Source organism: Scyliorhinus torazame, chromosome 3 (assembly GCF_047496885.1).
Source record: "Scyliorhinus torazame isolate Kashiwa2021f chromosome 3, sScyTor2.1, whole genome shotgun sequence".
Lineage (NCBI taxonomy): Eukaryota > Metazoa > Chordata > Chondrichthyes > Carcharhiniformes > Scyliorhinidae > Scyliorhinus > Scyliorhinus torazame.
Window position 1 is genome coordinate 87,707,096 of NC_092709.1, and position 14,444 is coordinate 87,721,539.

General features: G+C 46.3%; 1 protein-coding gene across 2 annotated transcripts in view; it reads right to left on the reverse strand.

Annotated features, from left to right (window-relative positions):
• The window catches only part of LOC140408560 (tolloid-like protein 1), a 537,833-nt gene that overhangs the window by 303,957 nt on the left and 219,432 nt on the right, over positions 1 to 14,444 (reverse strand). For both annotated transcript variants that reach the window (XM_072495934.1, XM_072495936.1), the window contains exon 6: positions 13,126 to 13,243. In XM_072495934.1, the coding sequence (XP_072352035.1) occupies positions 13,126 to 13,243 (118 nt within the window). The remainder of the gene's footprint in view (positions 1 to 13,125; positions 13,244 to 14,444) is intronic.

Below are 14,444 nucleotides of genomic sequence, written 5' to 3' on the forward strand. Positions count from 1 at the left end.
GCTAATAATCAATATTAAACATACAGTATTTAATTCACAATAATAAGTCCATCAATATGAATGGCATCACCTGACAACATGTACCTGAAGCTATTGGCAGCCATCACACAGATACTGTCAAAAGATTTGTTGAATTAATTTTGATAAAAGCTGTCCAACAATGGAACACTGGTGCACAGCTTTACACAGTGGATGGTTGCAAATTGTTTTTCTATTCCATTGGGGTCATATTCTTGGCTATATTACTGTAGGTAGGCTACCAACTGACTAGGAGGAAAGTGATTTTTTTAAAATGCAGTTCAAATTCTACTCCAAAGACATGAGTGCTATCCTCGGTTGATACTTCAACAGAGCACTGAGGAAGGACTGTGCTGCTGGAGGTGCCGTCTTTCTGATGAGATGAAAATTGTGGGCCCTCCCAGATCAATGTTAAACAATGTTAAAATCGAATAAAGATTCAAAAAAGAGCATAGGAAAGCTCTCTTTGCACCTTGGCTAATATTAATCCCCCGATCGACATCACATAAAAATATTATTTGGTCATTCGCTTATTGCCTTTTGTAGAATCTTCCTGTGCGTAAATTCAACACTGCCTTATTTCCTATATTTAAATTGCGACCACTTAATTGGTTGTGAAGTGCTTTGAGACATGCTGAGGTCATGAAAGATGCCATATAAACATCAGTCTTTCTTTCTTCTTTTATATAGCAAGTTGTTAATGGTTCCTTATTGTGCACATCTTCATAGGTAGGTTTCAGGGTAACATTGGCAAATATCTGGGAACACATCATTCACCTACCCTCATAGGCACAGGGCATGTAGGATGTGAGTTTGCTTTGAGCTATTTTTATTGTACTGTTTATCGTATTGTGCTAGTTAACTGGTTTGTATCAAAATTCCTGAGTGTGCTATTTCAATGGGCCATTAACCCATTTATTGTAAAATGTTTGCTAAAATACCATGGGCGGGATTCTCCGTTTCTGAGACTAAGTGCTGACGCCAACGCAGAATCCGTGAACTTTTATGACAGAAAAACCAGCGCCGCTCCTGGACAGATTCCGCTACCGTTGAGGGGCTAGCGCCTGTGCCGCGTGATACACAATCGATTCCAATGAAAAACGGTGCGGGATTTGCGGGGTTCGTGATTTACACTCGGGAGGCTGACAAGCTGCAGCTGCATATACACATTACAATCACCACACACACTTATCCCAGCCAACAAGATGGCACTGGTTGTGCTGGAGCACGCCCATACAGCCGATGGGTCGGCTGGGGACAGAGGACACCCAGGTGGGTGCCGTGGGAGGACACCTATATTCCTGTGGCACTAAGTTCAAAGAGGGTTTTTAGTGGTGTGCACAGCTGCAAGGCTGGCTTGCCGGCTGCGGCAATGGTGTTCCCTGCCTGTCCACCCCGACCCCACAGCCCACCTTCCGGCCACCCCCAATACTCGCCCTGGCCCTGGCAGAAACCCCTTGGCCAGCAGCACAACTGTCAGCAAACTATGGCGATGTTGGACTCCTTTCGTAGGCCTTCTCTTTCCCTCAGCAGCCGCCATGCCGGTTTCATGATTTCTAAAAGCACGTGTGAACCACGCCATTGGGAACTCAGCTCAGTGGAGGCGGAGAATTGCGGAGGCCCGGAGAATACCGGGTTGGACGCACGAATGATATGCAAATGGTGTCTACTTTATGTGCATTCCGGAATGCATTGACGCCGCTGTCGAGGTGCTGGAGCATTGCGATTTGGTGCCAAATTGACGTCTGCCATGATTTTGTTGTCGGAACCAATTCTCCGCACAAACGCCTTTCCTGATTTTGGCTTCGGCTAACGGGAAATCCCACCCCATCTTCATAAATCATAGAATTCCTACAGTGTAGAAGGAGGCCATTCGACCCATCGGGTCTGCATCAGTTCTTGGAAAGAGCACCCTACTTAGGCCAACGCCTCAATCCTATTCCCGTAACCTAGTATACCCACCAAAAGTTTCTGGATGCTAACAGACAATTTAGCATGGCCAATCCACCTAACCTACACATCTTTGTACTGTGGGAGGAAGCCAGAGCATCCAGAGGAAATGCTGTTGGGGAACCGGACACCATTTCATGACCTCAGGACATCCCAAAGCACTTCACAACATCAAATGATCTAGGCTTTTCCTATATCATTTCCAGAAACATAATTTATACAATATCTCTGGGGTTTTTGTTTAGATTAAGAGAGGAGATTTTGTGAACCTCCTGTGAGGATACCCTTCACGGTTTAGCCTCACACATGAAAAATGATCACATGGACCTGGAATCGTTTCCCACATTACAACAGTGACTATAGTTCAAAAAGTACATCATTGGCTGTAAAGCACATTTGGAGATTTGTGGTCAGCCCCGTGAACACAACAGTGGTGTGCACATTGATGGAGAATCTGCTGAAACTCTTGACAGGGCCACCTTGATGTTGTGGGCTAGTTTTGGCAGGGGCTTTTAGAGCATCACATCACTCTGTTCTCATTCACAGCCATGGGAACGCTGTGCTGTGGTCTTGCCTCCATGAGAGAGACATCTGCTGGGAGGACAGCATATCTGCTTCCCTGCCATCCACTCCACCAGCATCCTTGTCAATGTCATACAACCAATTGTTGAATGCTGAGATGTTGATGTTTAAAGTGGGGAGGTCAAGGACCAGTGCTACTTGAGGTCATCCACCATGGCCATTTGTAGTTTCCACAATAGGAGGTCAACAGTCTTCCACATCTGAAGCTGCAATCTCTGGGGAAATACTTTGTAGTCGCATCAGGATAGGCAAAGAAGTAAAAAAAAACAGACACTAAGAGCTTACACAAAGATGACTCTTGATCATACTTGCTACTATTAGACACAGATGAAATTAAGATGCACTTCATTCTGGATTTGATGTTGGTATTTGAATTTATAATAAAGGAAGGTCATGACGCTGAAGGCTGGACATAAGGAAGGCAATTAGAAGGTGAAAGCAATGATGGTACGACTATTGGGTTATTGATGGTGCCTGAGGTGGTTCAGGTGAAATGGTCTTGGATGAGTGGCTGTTTGAGAGCTCTGGCAGCTAGGAACACTGGTAGTCAAGGCTACTTCAGCTCCTCCTTCTACTGCTGCTGCCCTTCTTGATGCCCAGTTGCTGTAAGTGCTGGTGCTTCATGATGGTAAAGTTATGCAGATGACCATGAATCTGGAACCTGTCATGATATCCATATTAACACATCATGATGCCATCACACACACACACACACTGATGGACAGGTCGACGGACCAATCAACACACACGCAACATCACAGCCAATCACCAGTGAGAGCACACGCACTATAAAACAGGGAATACCACAGTTCCCGTTGATTCCACCAGGAGATAGCTCAGAGCACAGAGCTCACAGCGTGCCACTCAGACATACACCATGTGCTGAGTGCCTCTCTAAGATAGTGCTAGGGCTGGGTCCACAGGTTAACTGGTGAAGTACGAACCACAGCCCGAAGTTAACAGTTGTTATTATACAGAATAATAAAACAAAGTTGTACCATCTACAACCGTGTGGGTTCGTTTGTATATCGGAACACCCAACATGACAGGACCCTGATCAGTTTTCATTGTAGGGTCCCTTCTTGAATGATTTAGACAGTGGATGCACATTTTGAGCATGCGGACTGGCTGCTCACTGATATTTCTGGTGGCAACATCCCCTCACTGTAAGCTCGTTCTTCAGTTTTGTGCCCCAGTTCTTGACAAGTTATGAATCATATGTGAGCCAGCCTGTAACCAGAGGGCAGGGGCTGAATTACTGTATGATGGCTGCTATAAAGAAACAGGGCAGAGACTTGCAAGGTGTACTGCTCTAAGTATTTCTGGTTCGAGAATGCCTCACAGAAGATCCACTTTGGATATATTCTCCTGCTCAGTGCACTCCTCCTTTTTCTTTTCACAGTTTTCCTACTGTGTTCTGTCTTCTCTAATTCTCCAGATCTCTAGATCCAAAGGCAGTTCTACCACACTACCTCAATGCTTTGAAGGAAGCTACAAACAGTTCAGCACCAGCAAAAACTTCTTCTCCTGGGTCAGAATAAGTTGTGAGATTCAGGGGCAGCACGGTGGTTAGTACTGCCGCCTCATGGCGCCGAGGTCCCAGGTTCAATCCCAGCTCTGGATCACTGTCCGTGTGGAGTTTGCACATTCTCCCCGTGTTTGCGTGGGTTTCACCCCCACAACCCAAAATATATGTAGGGTAGGTGGATTGGCCACATAAAATTGCCCCTTAATCGGAAAAAATTGAATTGGGTAATCTAAATTTTTTTTTAAGTTGTGAGATTCATTAGATAGACCAATAAATGTTTGGATGTTAGCCAGCAGTCTGAAGGAACAAATCAGCACGGTATTGGTATTGGATCAGCTCTTTAAATAATGTTGTTGAAAAGGATCTTTCCTGCCCATTAGCTCCACAAATTGCTAAGGGGGTTTAAACGTGGCAACCCAGCGCTGGAGCAGGCCAATATTAGGAAACGTTCCGAGAACAAGCCCTTATTTAAATGTTTTAATAATTGTTTTACATGCTGCCAATGTATACCCAGACACCCAAGGATAAGCCCAGCCTGATAAAATTTGACAGGCACGGCACTGTGGAGTGATTATGTACGTGCCAACCGCATATTGGAATGCTGGGCATCTGAGAATAGGGCACACATCAACAAATTTCATAGTTTAGTGGGAGAGAGCATAGCCCAGTGTAGTTCGATGTTACACAGCTCTGTTCTGTGTTATCCGATCTTTGCTAGAGTAGCAATTTTAAGTGCTACAACTGGCCTCATCACACAAGGATGAGATGAAAATAAACTATGGCTGCAGTTTAACAGAAACATTTCTGAGTGTCATTTTGGGGGCAATTGGTGTAGCATTTCTTGACGGCCGCATTGGCGAGGTCACGGCCCGTATTTAATGGCACTTAGTGCAGGGAAAAGAGCCCCCACGTGCTTCTTGCCATTACTGGCTATCTTGCCATTCGATTTGCCTGACTCGCACCTCAGCACCTCGCCGTGAACAAAGTGGGGGCTGCTTCTGAACACTCCCTCACCATTCACTCCAGTCAGTACACGAGCATATGGCAGCGCACAGACTTGCTCCTCAGTTTGGGGATGCCGACCGCACAAGGCTTCTCGACATTGTGGATGCGAGACAGGACATCCTGTTCCACCGAGAGGGTCGGAGGAACAGCAGCAGTATCATTGGTGCCGCTTGGGAGGCAGTGGCAGCGATTGTCAGTAGGGGCAGCATGACTAGGAGGACCGCCGAGCGATTGTAAGTAGGGGCAGCATGACTAGGAGGCCCGCTGAGCGATTGTAAGTAGGGGCAGCATGACTAGGAGGACGGCTGAACGATTGTCAGTATATCCGACCTTCGTTCTTGCTCCTTACCACTCCATGGCACCCACCGGCACAACTCCTTCATGTCCAGTTGTGGTGCCCACTTATACAACCTGCTATAGAAGACTGCCAGAAGACTGGAGGATAGCAAATGTTGTCCCCTTGTTCAAGAAGGGAAGTAGAGACAGCCCCGGTAACTATAGACCAGTGATTCTGTTGTGGACAAAATCGTGGAAAGGTTTATAAGAGATAGGGTGTATAATCATCTGGAAAGGAATAATTTGATTAGACATAGTCAACACGGTTTTGTGAAGGGTAGGTCGTGCCTCACAAACCTTATTGAGTTCTTTGAGAAGGTGACCAAACAGGTGGATTGGGGTAAAGCAGTTGATGTGGTGTATATGGATTTCAGTAAAGCGTTTGATAAGGTTCCCCATGGTAGGCTACTGCAGAAAATACGGAGTCATGGGATTCAGGGTGATTTAGCAGTTTGGATCAGAAATTGGCTAGCTGGAAGAAGACAAAGGGTGGTGGTTGATGGGAAATGTTCAGACTGGAGTCCAGTTACTAGTGGTGTACCACAAGGATCTGTTTTGGGGCCACTGCTGTTTGTCATTTTTATAAATGACCTAGAGGAGGGCGTAGAAGGATGGGTGAGTAAATTTGCAGATGACACGAAAATCGGTGGAGTTATGGACAGTGCGGAAGGATGTTACAAGTTACTGAGGGACATAGATAAGCTGCAGCGCTGGGCTGAGAGGTGGCAAATGGAGTTTAATGCAGGAAAGTGTGAGGTGATTCATTTTGGAAGGAATAACAGGAAGATAGAGTACTGGGCTAATGGTAAAATTCTTGGCAGTGTGGATGAGCAGAGAGATCTCGGTGTCCATGTACATAGATCCCTGAAAGTTGCCACCCAGGTTGAGAGGGTTGTTAAGAAGGCGTATGGTGTGTTAGCTTATATTGGTAGAGGGAGTGAGTTTCGGAGCCATGAGGTCATGTTGCAGCTGTACAAAACTCTGCTACGGCCGCATTTGGAGTATTGCATGCAATTCTGGTCGTCGCATTATAGGAAGGATGTGGAAGCATTGGAAAGGGTGGAGAGGAGATTTACCAGAATGTTGCCTGGTATGGAGGGAAGATCTTATGAGGAAAGGCTGAGGGACTTGAGGCTGTTTTCGTTAGAGAGAAGAAGGTTAAGAGGTGACTTAATTGAGGCATACAAGATGATCAGAGGATTGGATAGGGTGGACAGTGAGAGCCTTTTCCCTCGGATGGTGATGTCTAGCATGAGGGGACATAGCTTTAAATTGAGGGGAGATAGATATAGGACAGATGTCAGAGGTAGGTTCTTTACTCAGAGAGTAGTAAGGGCGTGAAATGCCCTGCCTGCAACAGTAGTGGACTCCCACTAAGGGCATTCAAATTGTCATTGGATAGACATATGGATGATAAGGGAATAGTGTAGATGGGCTTCAGAGTGGTTTCACAGGTCGGCGCAACATCGAGGGCTGAAATGCCTGTACTGCGCTGTAATGTTCTATGTTCTATGTTCTATAGAACTCCATGATCCTTCAAGCATGTGGCTCACAAAGCCATCTCTTTGTCCTCATAGAAGAAGATAGCCCATAATAAGCGGGAAATGTCCAAGACATGGCCGGAGTATCAGAGATCCAAGTCCTCACCCACTTTGCGGAAAGGGCCCTGGAGATCGCGGGGTTGACTGACGAGAGAGCAGTCGCCGACAGAAAGGTTGGTTTGCACCGCAGAGGTGCGGATCCACTGCCCCTTCACCCAAATGACCTGTCTCAAGTGAGTTGTTCATGTCAGATAAAATGACCCTTCCCTCTCACTGACCACATGTCCATTCTTTCGCAGGATCTTCATCTGATGGGGCCAGGGCCTCCCGAGTTGTTCACCCCACCGTGTCTCCCCCCCCCCCCCACCTCCCCACCACCCAAGAGACCACCTCGGAGGAGAGCTCCAAGGAGACCACCATCAAGACGTCACAGCGGGGCAGCAGGGTAGCATTGTGGATAGCACAATTGCTTCACAGCTCCAGGGTCCCAGGTTCGATTCCGGCTTGGGTCACTGTCTGTGTGGAGTCTGCACATCCTCCCCGTGTGTGCGTGGGTTTCCTCCGGGTGCTCCGGATTCCTCCCACAGTCCAAAGATGTGCAGGTTAGGTGGATTGGCCATGATAAATTGCCCTTAGTGTCCAAAATTGCCCTTAGTGTTGGGTGGGATTACTGGGTTATGGGGATAGGGTGGAGGTGTTGACCTTGGGTAGGGTGCTCTTTCCAAGAGCCGGTGCAGACGCAATGGGCCGAATGGCCTCCTTCTGCACTGTAAATTCTATGATAATCTATGAAAGCTATCACCCCCACCTTCCACCAGCACAGAGACACACACCTCAGTGGACAATATTAATGGACAGGCTTCTGGGGCACAATCGGGTGGGCAACACAGAGTTGCTGATGCACATCAGGTGGAGGCATGAATATCCAAGGGATTCAGCAGTCAAAGGTCTGCTGGATCCCAGGACTCTGCTGAGGCCCGGTCAGATGCCAAGGCTCTGAACAAGGTTATTCCAGAGCTGATGCAGATCTTGGAAACAGCCATGAGATTCAGGAGGGGTTGTCAGCGACATTCCAGTGAGCGCATAGCCGGTTGGAGGATTCCCAAAGGCTACAGGCGCAGGACATGATGTCGACAATGCTTGGCACCAAGGCCAGCACTGCGGTGGTGACCGCAGTGAAAAGCCTGGAGCAAGACATGAGCATCTTGAGTGGTGGTGTTCAAGACATGACTCAGTCTGTGACGACCATGGTGGAAGGCCTCAACATCATGTCCCAGTTACTGAGGCAAGTGTCCTACACACAAGTTGACCTTGCCGAGGCACTGCAGAGCATGGCCCAGTCACTAAGGGCCATCGCCGAGGGCATTGACACCATGCTGCAGATAATGGAAAGCTGGCAGGACTGGCAGAGCCAGATGACGCAGGCCTCTGGAACTCACTTCATCTGCCCCTCCATCCCATTGATGGTGGAGAACCCTATTGCCAGGCATCTAGGTGGGCTTGGTCCAGCTCAAAGTTAATATAATCTGCTGCCTGGGCATACCATAAGACCATAAGACATAGGAGCGGAAGTAAGGCCATTCAGCCCATCGAGTCCACCCCACCATTCAATCATGGCTGATTTCATCTCCATTTACCCGCTCTCTCTCCATAGCCCTTAATCCCTCGAGAAATCAAGAATTTATCAACTTCTGTCTTAAAGACACTCAACGTCCCAGCATCCACCGCGCTCTGTGGCAATGAATTCCACAGACCCACCACTCTCTGGCTGAAGAAATTTCTCCTCATCTCTGTTCTAAAGAGACTCCCTTTTATTCTAAGGCTGTGTCCCCGGGTCCTAGTCTCCCCTGCTAATGGAAACAACTTCCCTACGTCCACCCTATCTAAGCCATTCATTATCTTGTAAGTTTCTATTAGATCTCCCCTCAACCTCCTAAACTCCAATGAATATAATCCCAGGATCCTCAGACGTTCATCGTATGTTAGGCCTACCATTCCTGGGATCATCCGTGTTAATCTCCGCTGGACCCGCTCCAGTGCCAGTATGTCCTTCCTGAGGTGTGGGGTCCAAAATTGCTCACAGTATTCTAAATGGGGCCTAACTAATGCTTTATAAAGCTTCAGAAGTACATCCCTGCTTTTATATTCCAAGCCTCTTGAGATAAATGACAACATTGCATTTGCTTTCTTAATTACGGACTCAACCTGCAAGTTTACCTTTAGAGAATCCTGGACTAGGACTCCCAAGTCCCTTTGCACTTCAGCATTATGAATTTTGTCACCGTTTAGAAAATAGTCCATGCCTCTATTATTTTTTCCAAAGTGCAAGACCTCGCACTTGCCCACGTTGAATTTCATCAGCCATTTCTTGGACCACTCTCCTAAACTGTCTAAATCTTTCTGCAGCCTCCCCACCTCCTCCATACTACCTGCTCCTCCACCTATCTTTGTATCATCGGCAAACTTAGCCAGAATGCCCCCAGTCCCGTCATCTAGATCGTTAATATATAAAGAGAACAGCTGTGGCCCCAACACTGAACCCTGCGGGACACCACTCGTCACCGGTTGCCATTCCGAAAAAGAACCTTTTATCCCAACTCTCTGCCTTCTGCCTGACAGCCAATCGTCAATCCATGTTAGTACCTTGCCTCGAATACCATGGGCCCTTATTTTACTCAGCAGTCTCCCGTGAGGCACCTTATCAAAGGCCTTACCGGGCATCCTTGACGTAACAGATGCACTTGTCGGCTGCAGCTTATGAAATGTGACGCAAGGCCCTGCTCGAGCCCTGGAATGAACCAGTTGCCTAAAGGTTCCGGGCTGTCGTGACCTTCACGGCCACCGGGAGTGGCTATCCTCCTCCTCCACGGGGTGCCAAGTCCACAAGGGCGTGGCACAGGTGCTGCAATTCTCTATATTGAGACGGAGCCTCCTGCGGCACACGCTGTATGTCATCTCCTTGAAAGACCAACAACGCCTGTACACCTTGGGCCATCGCTGGCGTCCCCCTCTGGGTTCCTCCTTGGCCTGATGAGCAGCCAGGTCTTCAGGGTGTCATGTGGCCCCCTGCACATGGTGTGCCACCTCCAGCCTATGCGATGCTGCTGCCTTCTCCGGCATCTGGCCACCTGGGCTGTCACCAGCACAGCGAGGGCATGCTCTGTGGAACCAACACCACCATTCACTTTGGTATCTGTAAGGAATTGGGGAAGGAGTTAGACCGACAATCAGTTCGGGTTTCCATCCCAGGACCCTGAAATCCTTCAAGCCTCCCCCACCCTTATGTGTCCCACCTTCACTCAGAGTGTCATCCAGCAAGCAGGTTGTGCTGGAGAACCTCGCTCTACACACTCACCCACATCATGAGCCCCTAGACCACTGCTGGGAACATTAGGGAGACCATGCTCATATGTCCTCCCCTGATCCACACACTCACCCTTTTGTCACAAGGATATTCCAGTGTTGTTGCCCAGATTTTGCGTGTTTTGATTGTTGGTTGCTGTCTCTATGGTACTGGCGCTTCTGGAGTTCAGGCAGGCAAAGTGTTCAGACTTCAAAGTTTGATTGAAATGCGATGCAATAATCAATGTCTTGGATATGGCACATGTACCCACGAGAAGCTCAACCAATTGAACAAAGTAAACAAATGTAGGGACAAATCAAAAGGGGCTGCTCCTGATAGGGGCACTGTAAGTGCTCTGACTACTAACAAGACCAATTCCTTATTAGCAATAGTCTTCAGCAGTGAAGCTTGAGGCTTCTTGCAGTCCCTGACCAAGCCCAGTCCACTGAGTGCCCCCGCCCCCCCCTCTCCCCAAGCAGTGGGGCAGCAGCTCCGATGCCCTTAGCTCCATGCCCCAAAATTGCAATGACTACTCTCACCTCCTCAGTTCCCCTCAGCACCAGCTTCATATTTTTAAAAGGGCGTGCTTTATGCCGCCTGCGTGATTTCTCACTGGGGAGTTGGTTAATTCCTGGGAGGCCATTACATTCCACTTCAATCTCGCTAATGAGATGGAAATTAATGCAAATTGTGGTTAATGACATGCTCGCCATATTTGGGCATGATTCAGAAGTCGCCATCCGGAGCGAGCTGGTTAGATAGCAAAACTGATTCGCGCCCAGTTTGAATCTTGATTTTGGCCTTCCCGTCATGTAACCGGCACGCCCAGATCCACGCCAGGCACAACACGGTGGTTAAATTGTGTCCCATGGCTCCTTCTCCTACCCTGTGGAAGGATTGCCTGTATTTGTACATCAGGTGATGGTAGGTTCACGTTTGGCAACAATGCACCAATTGCAAAATTGCCTGCAGCACTGACTGCCTAGTGAGCAACATAAAGAATGTTAAGTTTGTCAAGTTATAGTTTGTTGACATCATGCAACCAAAATCTAGTAAAGGTAAGTGTCCTCAGGAGTACAGAAAAGAGTCAAAAATGTATAGATTGATCCTATTATTTAGCTGGCAGATCGTGAAATCACATTTAAGATACTAGCCTATGAACACTAAACACATTTGCCTAATGTCCCTTTCTCTATCGTTTTAAACAAACATTTAATTCATTTGGAAATAAAAATGCCAATTCTTCTGCTGGAGCGCTAAAGAGAAAACTTTTATCAACACATTAAGGTATTCATACAGTGGAAAACATCTAGACATCTGTGACCTCTTTCTAGCTGTTTACCAGGCTTCAAAACAAGCCCTTCTTCTTCTAGTAGCTTTGGATAGTAGAGAATCATGCGGATGATTGGATTTGGTGCTGATGCCCCACTCCATGTCACAGTGCCTCAACGTTGCAATAGGAGAGCAGCACGGTGGTACAGTGATTAGCACTGCTGCCTCACGGCGCTGACGACCCAGGTTTGATCCCGGCTCTGGGTCACTGTCCGTTTGGAGTTTGCACATTCTCCCCCTGTTTGCATGGTTTTCGCCCACACAGCATAAAAATGTGCAGTGTAGGTGGATTGTCCACGCTAAATTACTCTTTAATTAGAAAAAATGAATTGGGTACCCTAAATTTATTTTTTTTAAACATTGCAATATGAGTTACAAAATCATTAGGACAGGCCTCCCTTCATCAGAAACACTAAGATGATGCAGCTGTGCTTCAGCGATCTGTAACAATCCCACAAGTCTACAGAGAATACTGGCAGGGAAACACCTTACATTTATCATTTCTCCTGGACAATAATTCCTGGAATCACATGTAGGAGTTGGAATGCAAAGTTAATTGTGTCCATGTGGGAACAGATATTGAGGAAGAACCATCTCCCAGAGATTTCTCAAACAGATGTTGCTGCAGTATGCACAAGCCCATGGCACCTGCCCAGAAAAAAACTTGCTCTGCAACTTGTTCATGTGTAATTGACTGAATACATCAGTTGTACAAACAGGAGGTGGTTCCTCCAAATAATTAGTCTTCCATTCCCAGATGAAGCTAAGCAAAATGAAGCACGTGAGAAAGAGAGAGAAAAAATGTTTCCCCCCATGGAACACAAACCTCAGGTGACCACTTTTCACTTTAACATTTACATGGGTATAAACTTCAAGTTTTCTAACTTCCAGTTTGTACACAATGGAAGTGATTTATTATTTAGATTTGAATTATTCATTTTCTCAAATATGTATAATGCTTAAAATGCCATAAAGTTACATCTGACAAGCACAGTACAGAAAAGGTTATCCCTATTAAGTGTGACGCTTGTATCCATCCATATGATACCAGTCTGCCATTGTGTCCCATGACCCATGTAGTCAGTGTAGGTGCATGTGGCAGTTTAAATTCAAGTCTATTTGCAATAGTGATTAATTATATTTCATGCTCTCTTTTTGATCAATGATTTCAGGCAAAGAACAACAAATGGCTGACAGTAAATCATAGCAGCATTTAGCTTGCCAAAAATATTTCCTTTCAGCTACACAGAAAGGAATATGTGGTAGCAATGGAATTATCGCTGAGAAAATCCCAAGAAGAATGGCTAATTGATGCTTGCTGAACAGATTTGTCACAAAGAAAACTCTGTAGTTTCTGGCCTTCTTTTAAGCAGCTTAAATAATGCTCTGGGTTAATATTACAGAACGCAATGAATTTGCACCTTAATGCAAGTTTGTCCAGCCTATTAATAAATTCAAATTGTTGACAAAAAAAAGCAGCTTTTGCTTACCCACATGGCCTGTATGTGAAGACAATGTAACTTTCTTCATTTGCTCTTTCGATGAAAGTAACACATGTGTGTTTCTCCCAGTGTCGCATTGCCTGTTTGAACATTGCCCGCTGGCTGCCTAGAGGAATCAGAGCACTAATTGAGAAATTGTATCATATCATCCAAGCACTGCGGTTTAATTTCTTTTATCTTTATCTGAATTCACCTTGCTGCAACCCAATGTATGCTATATATAAAAAGTGAATAATAGAAATGTCCTACAAGTGCAATTATACAAGGGGGGGGGGGGGGGGGGGGGGGGGGGCGGGACACAGAATGTGATATCTTGTGAAATCCGATTAGATCTCGCGAGGCATAACGACTGTCGGGAATCCCAGGGGAGACCTTTCCCGGGATCTATGGGCTGCGTCTCCCCGGTTCTGGCAAAATGCAGCCGATAGATCCCGCCCTTCATTTCTGTATTTAAAAAAACCATTACAGTCAGTCCTTGGACTTCCGACACAATTGGTGCCTGAAAACCGCGTCTTAATTCGAAATGTCCCATAAGAACGGTGTAATAAATCGGGGATTAGTTCCTGGACCATGGTCTGATACCCTATTTTCACCAAAATAATCCAGAATTCTGTACTCAATAAATGTATGTTTTTTAAGTAATATAGCAATAAATTGTTATAAAATATAAATTTTGAGAAGAAGTTTGGAAACACAAAGATTCAACAAGTAAAAATGCGTCAGAACAGCAACTGAATATCTTGAGTCAGAGAGATAGGTGACGCAGAACATCGATACGCACGTATAAATCTTTGAACTTCTGCATTGGTGTGGCATCATGAAGTCAAAACCGACATTGTAAATTCAAAACAGGTGGTCAATTTATAAGTGGCGTTCATCATAACTACAACATCGTAAAGTCGAGGACTGCCTGTGTCTGCTATTTTTAGATTGCCGTTGCGCTTAAAGTTGCTCATGAAAATGTTGTATTGTGACACAGATTGCAATGAAAATCAGTGGGGGTAATTTCATGCTAACACATTTTTTGGCTCCGACACACCAAATGTCCATGGGTGGGATTCTCCGTTTGTTCACGCCGGCGGGATTCTCTGTTCCTGCTGTAATGAATGGAATTTCGGCTAAGCGCCAAATTCTCCGATCTCGCTGGCAGCCGTAGTGGGGCGAATTTGGAATGGTGAATCCCGGCCTATATCTATGGGGAAACAGGACGGGGCAGCAAAATTGTCTATTAAAATCTAAAACCTTTCATGATCATGGGGCCTCTCCAAAGCACTTTACATTTTGAAATGTAGTTACTGTTGTAACAT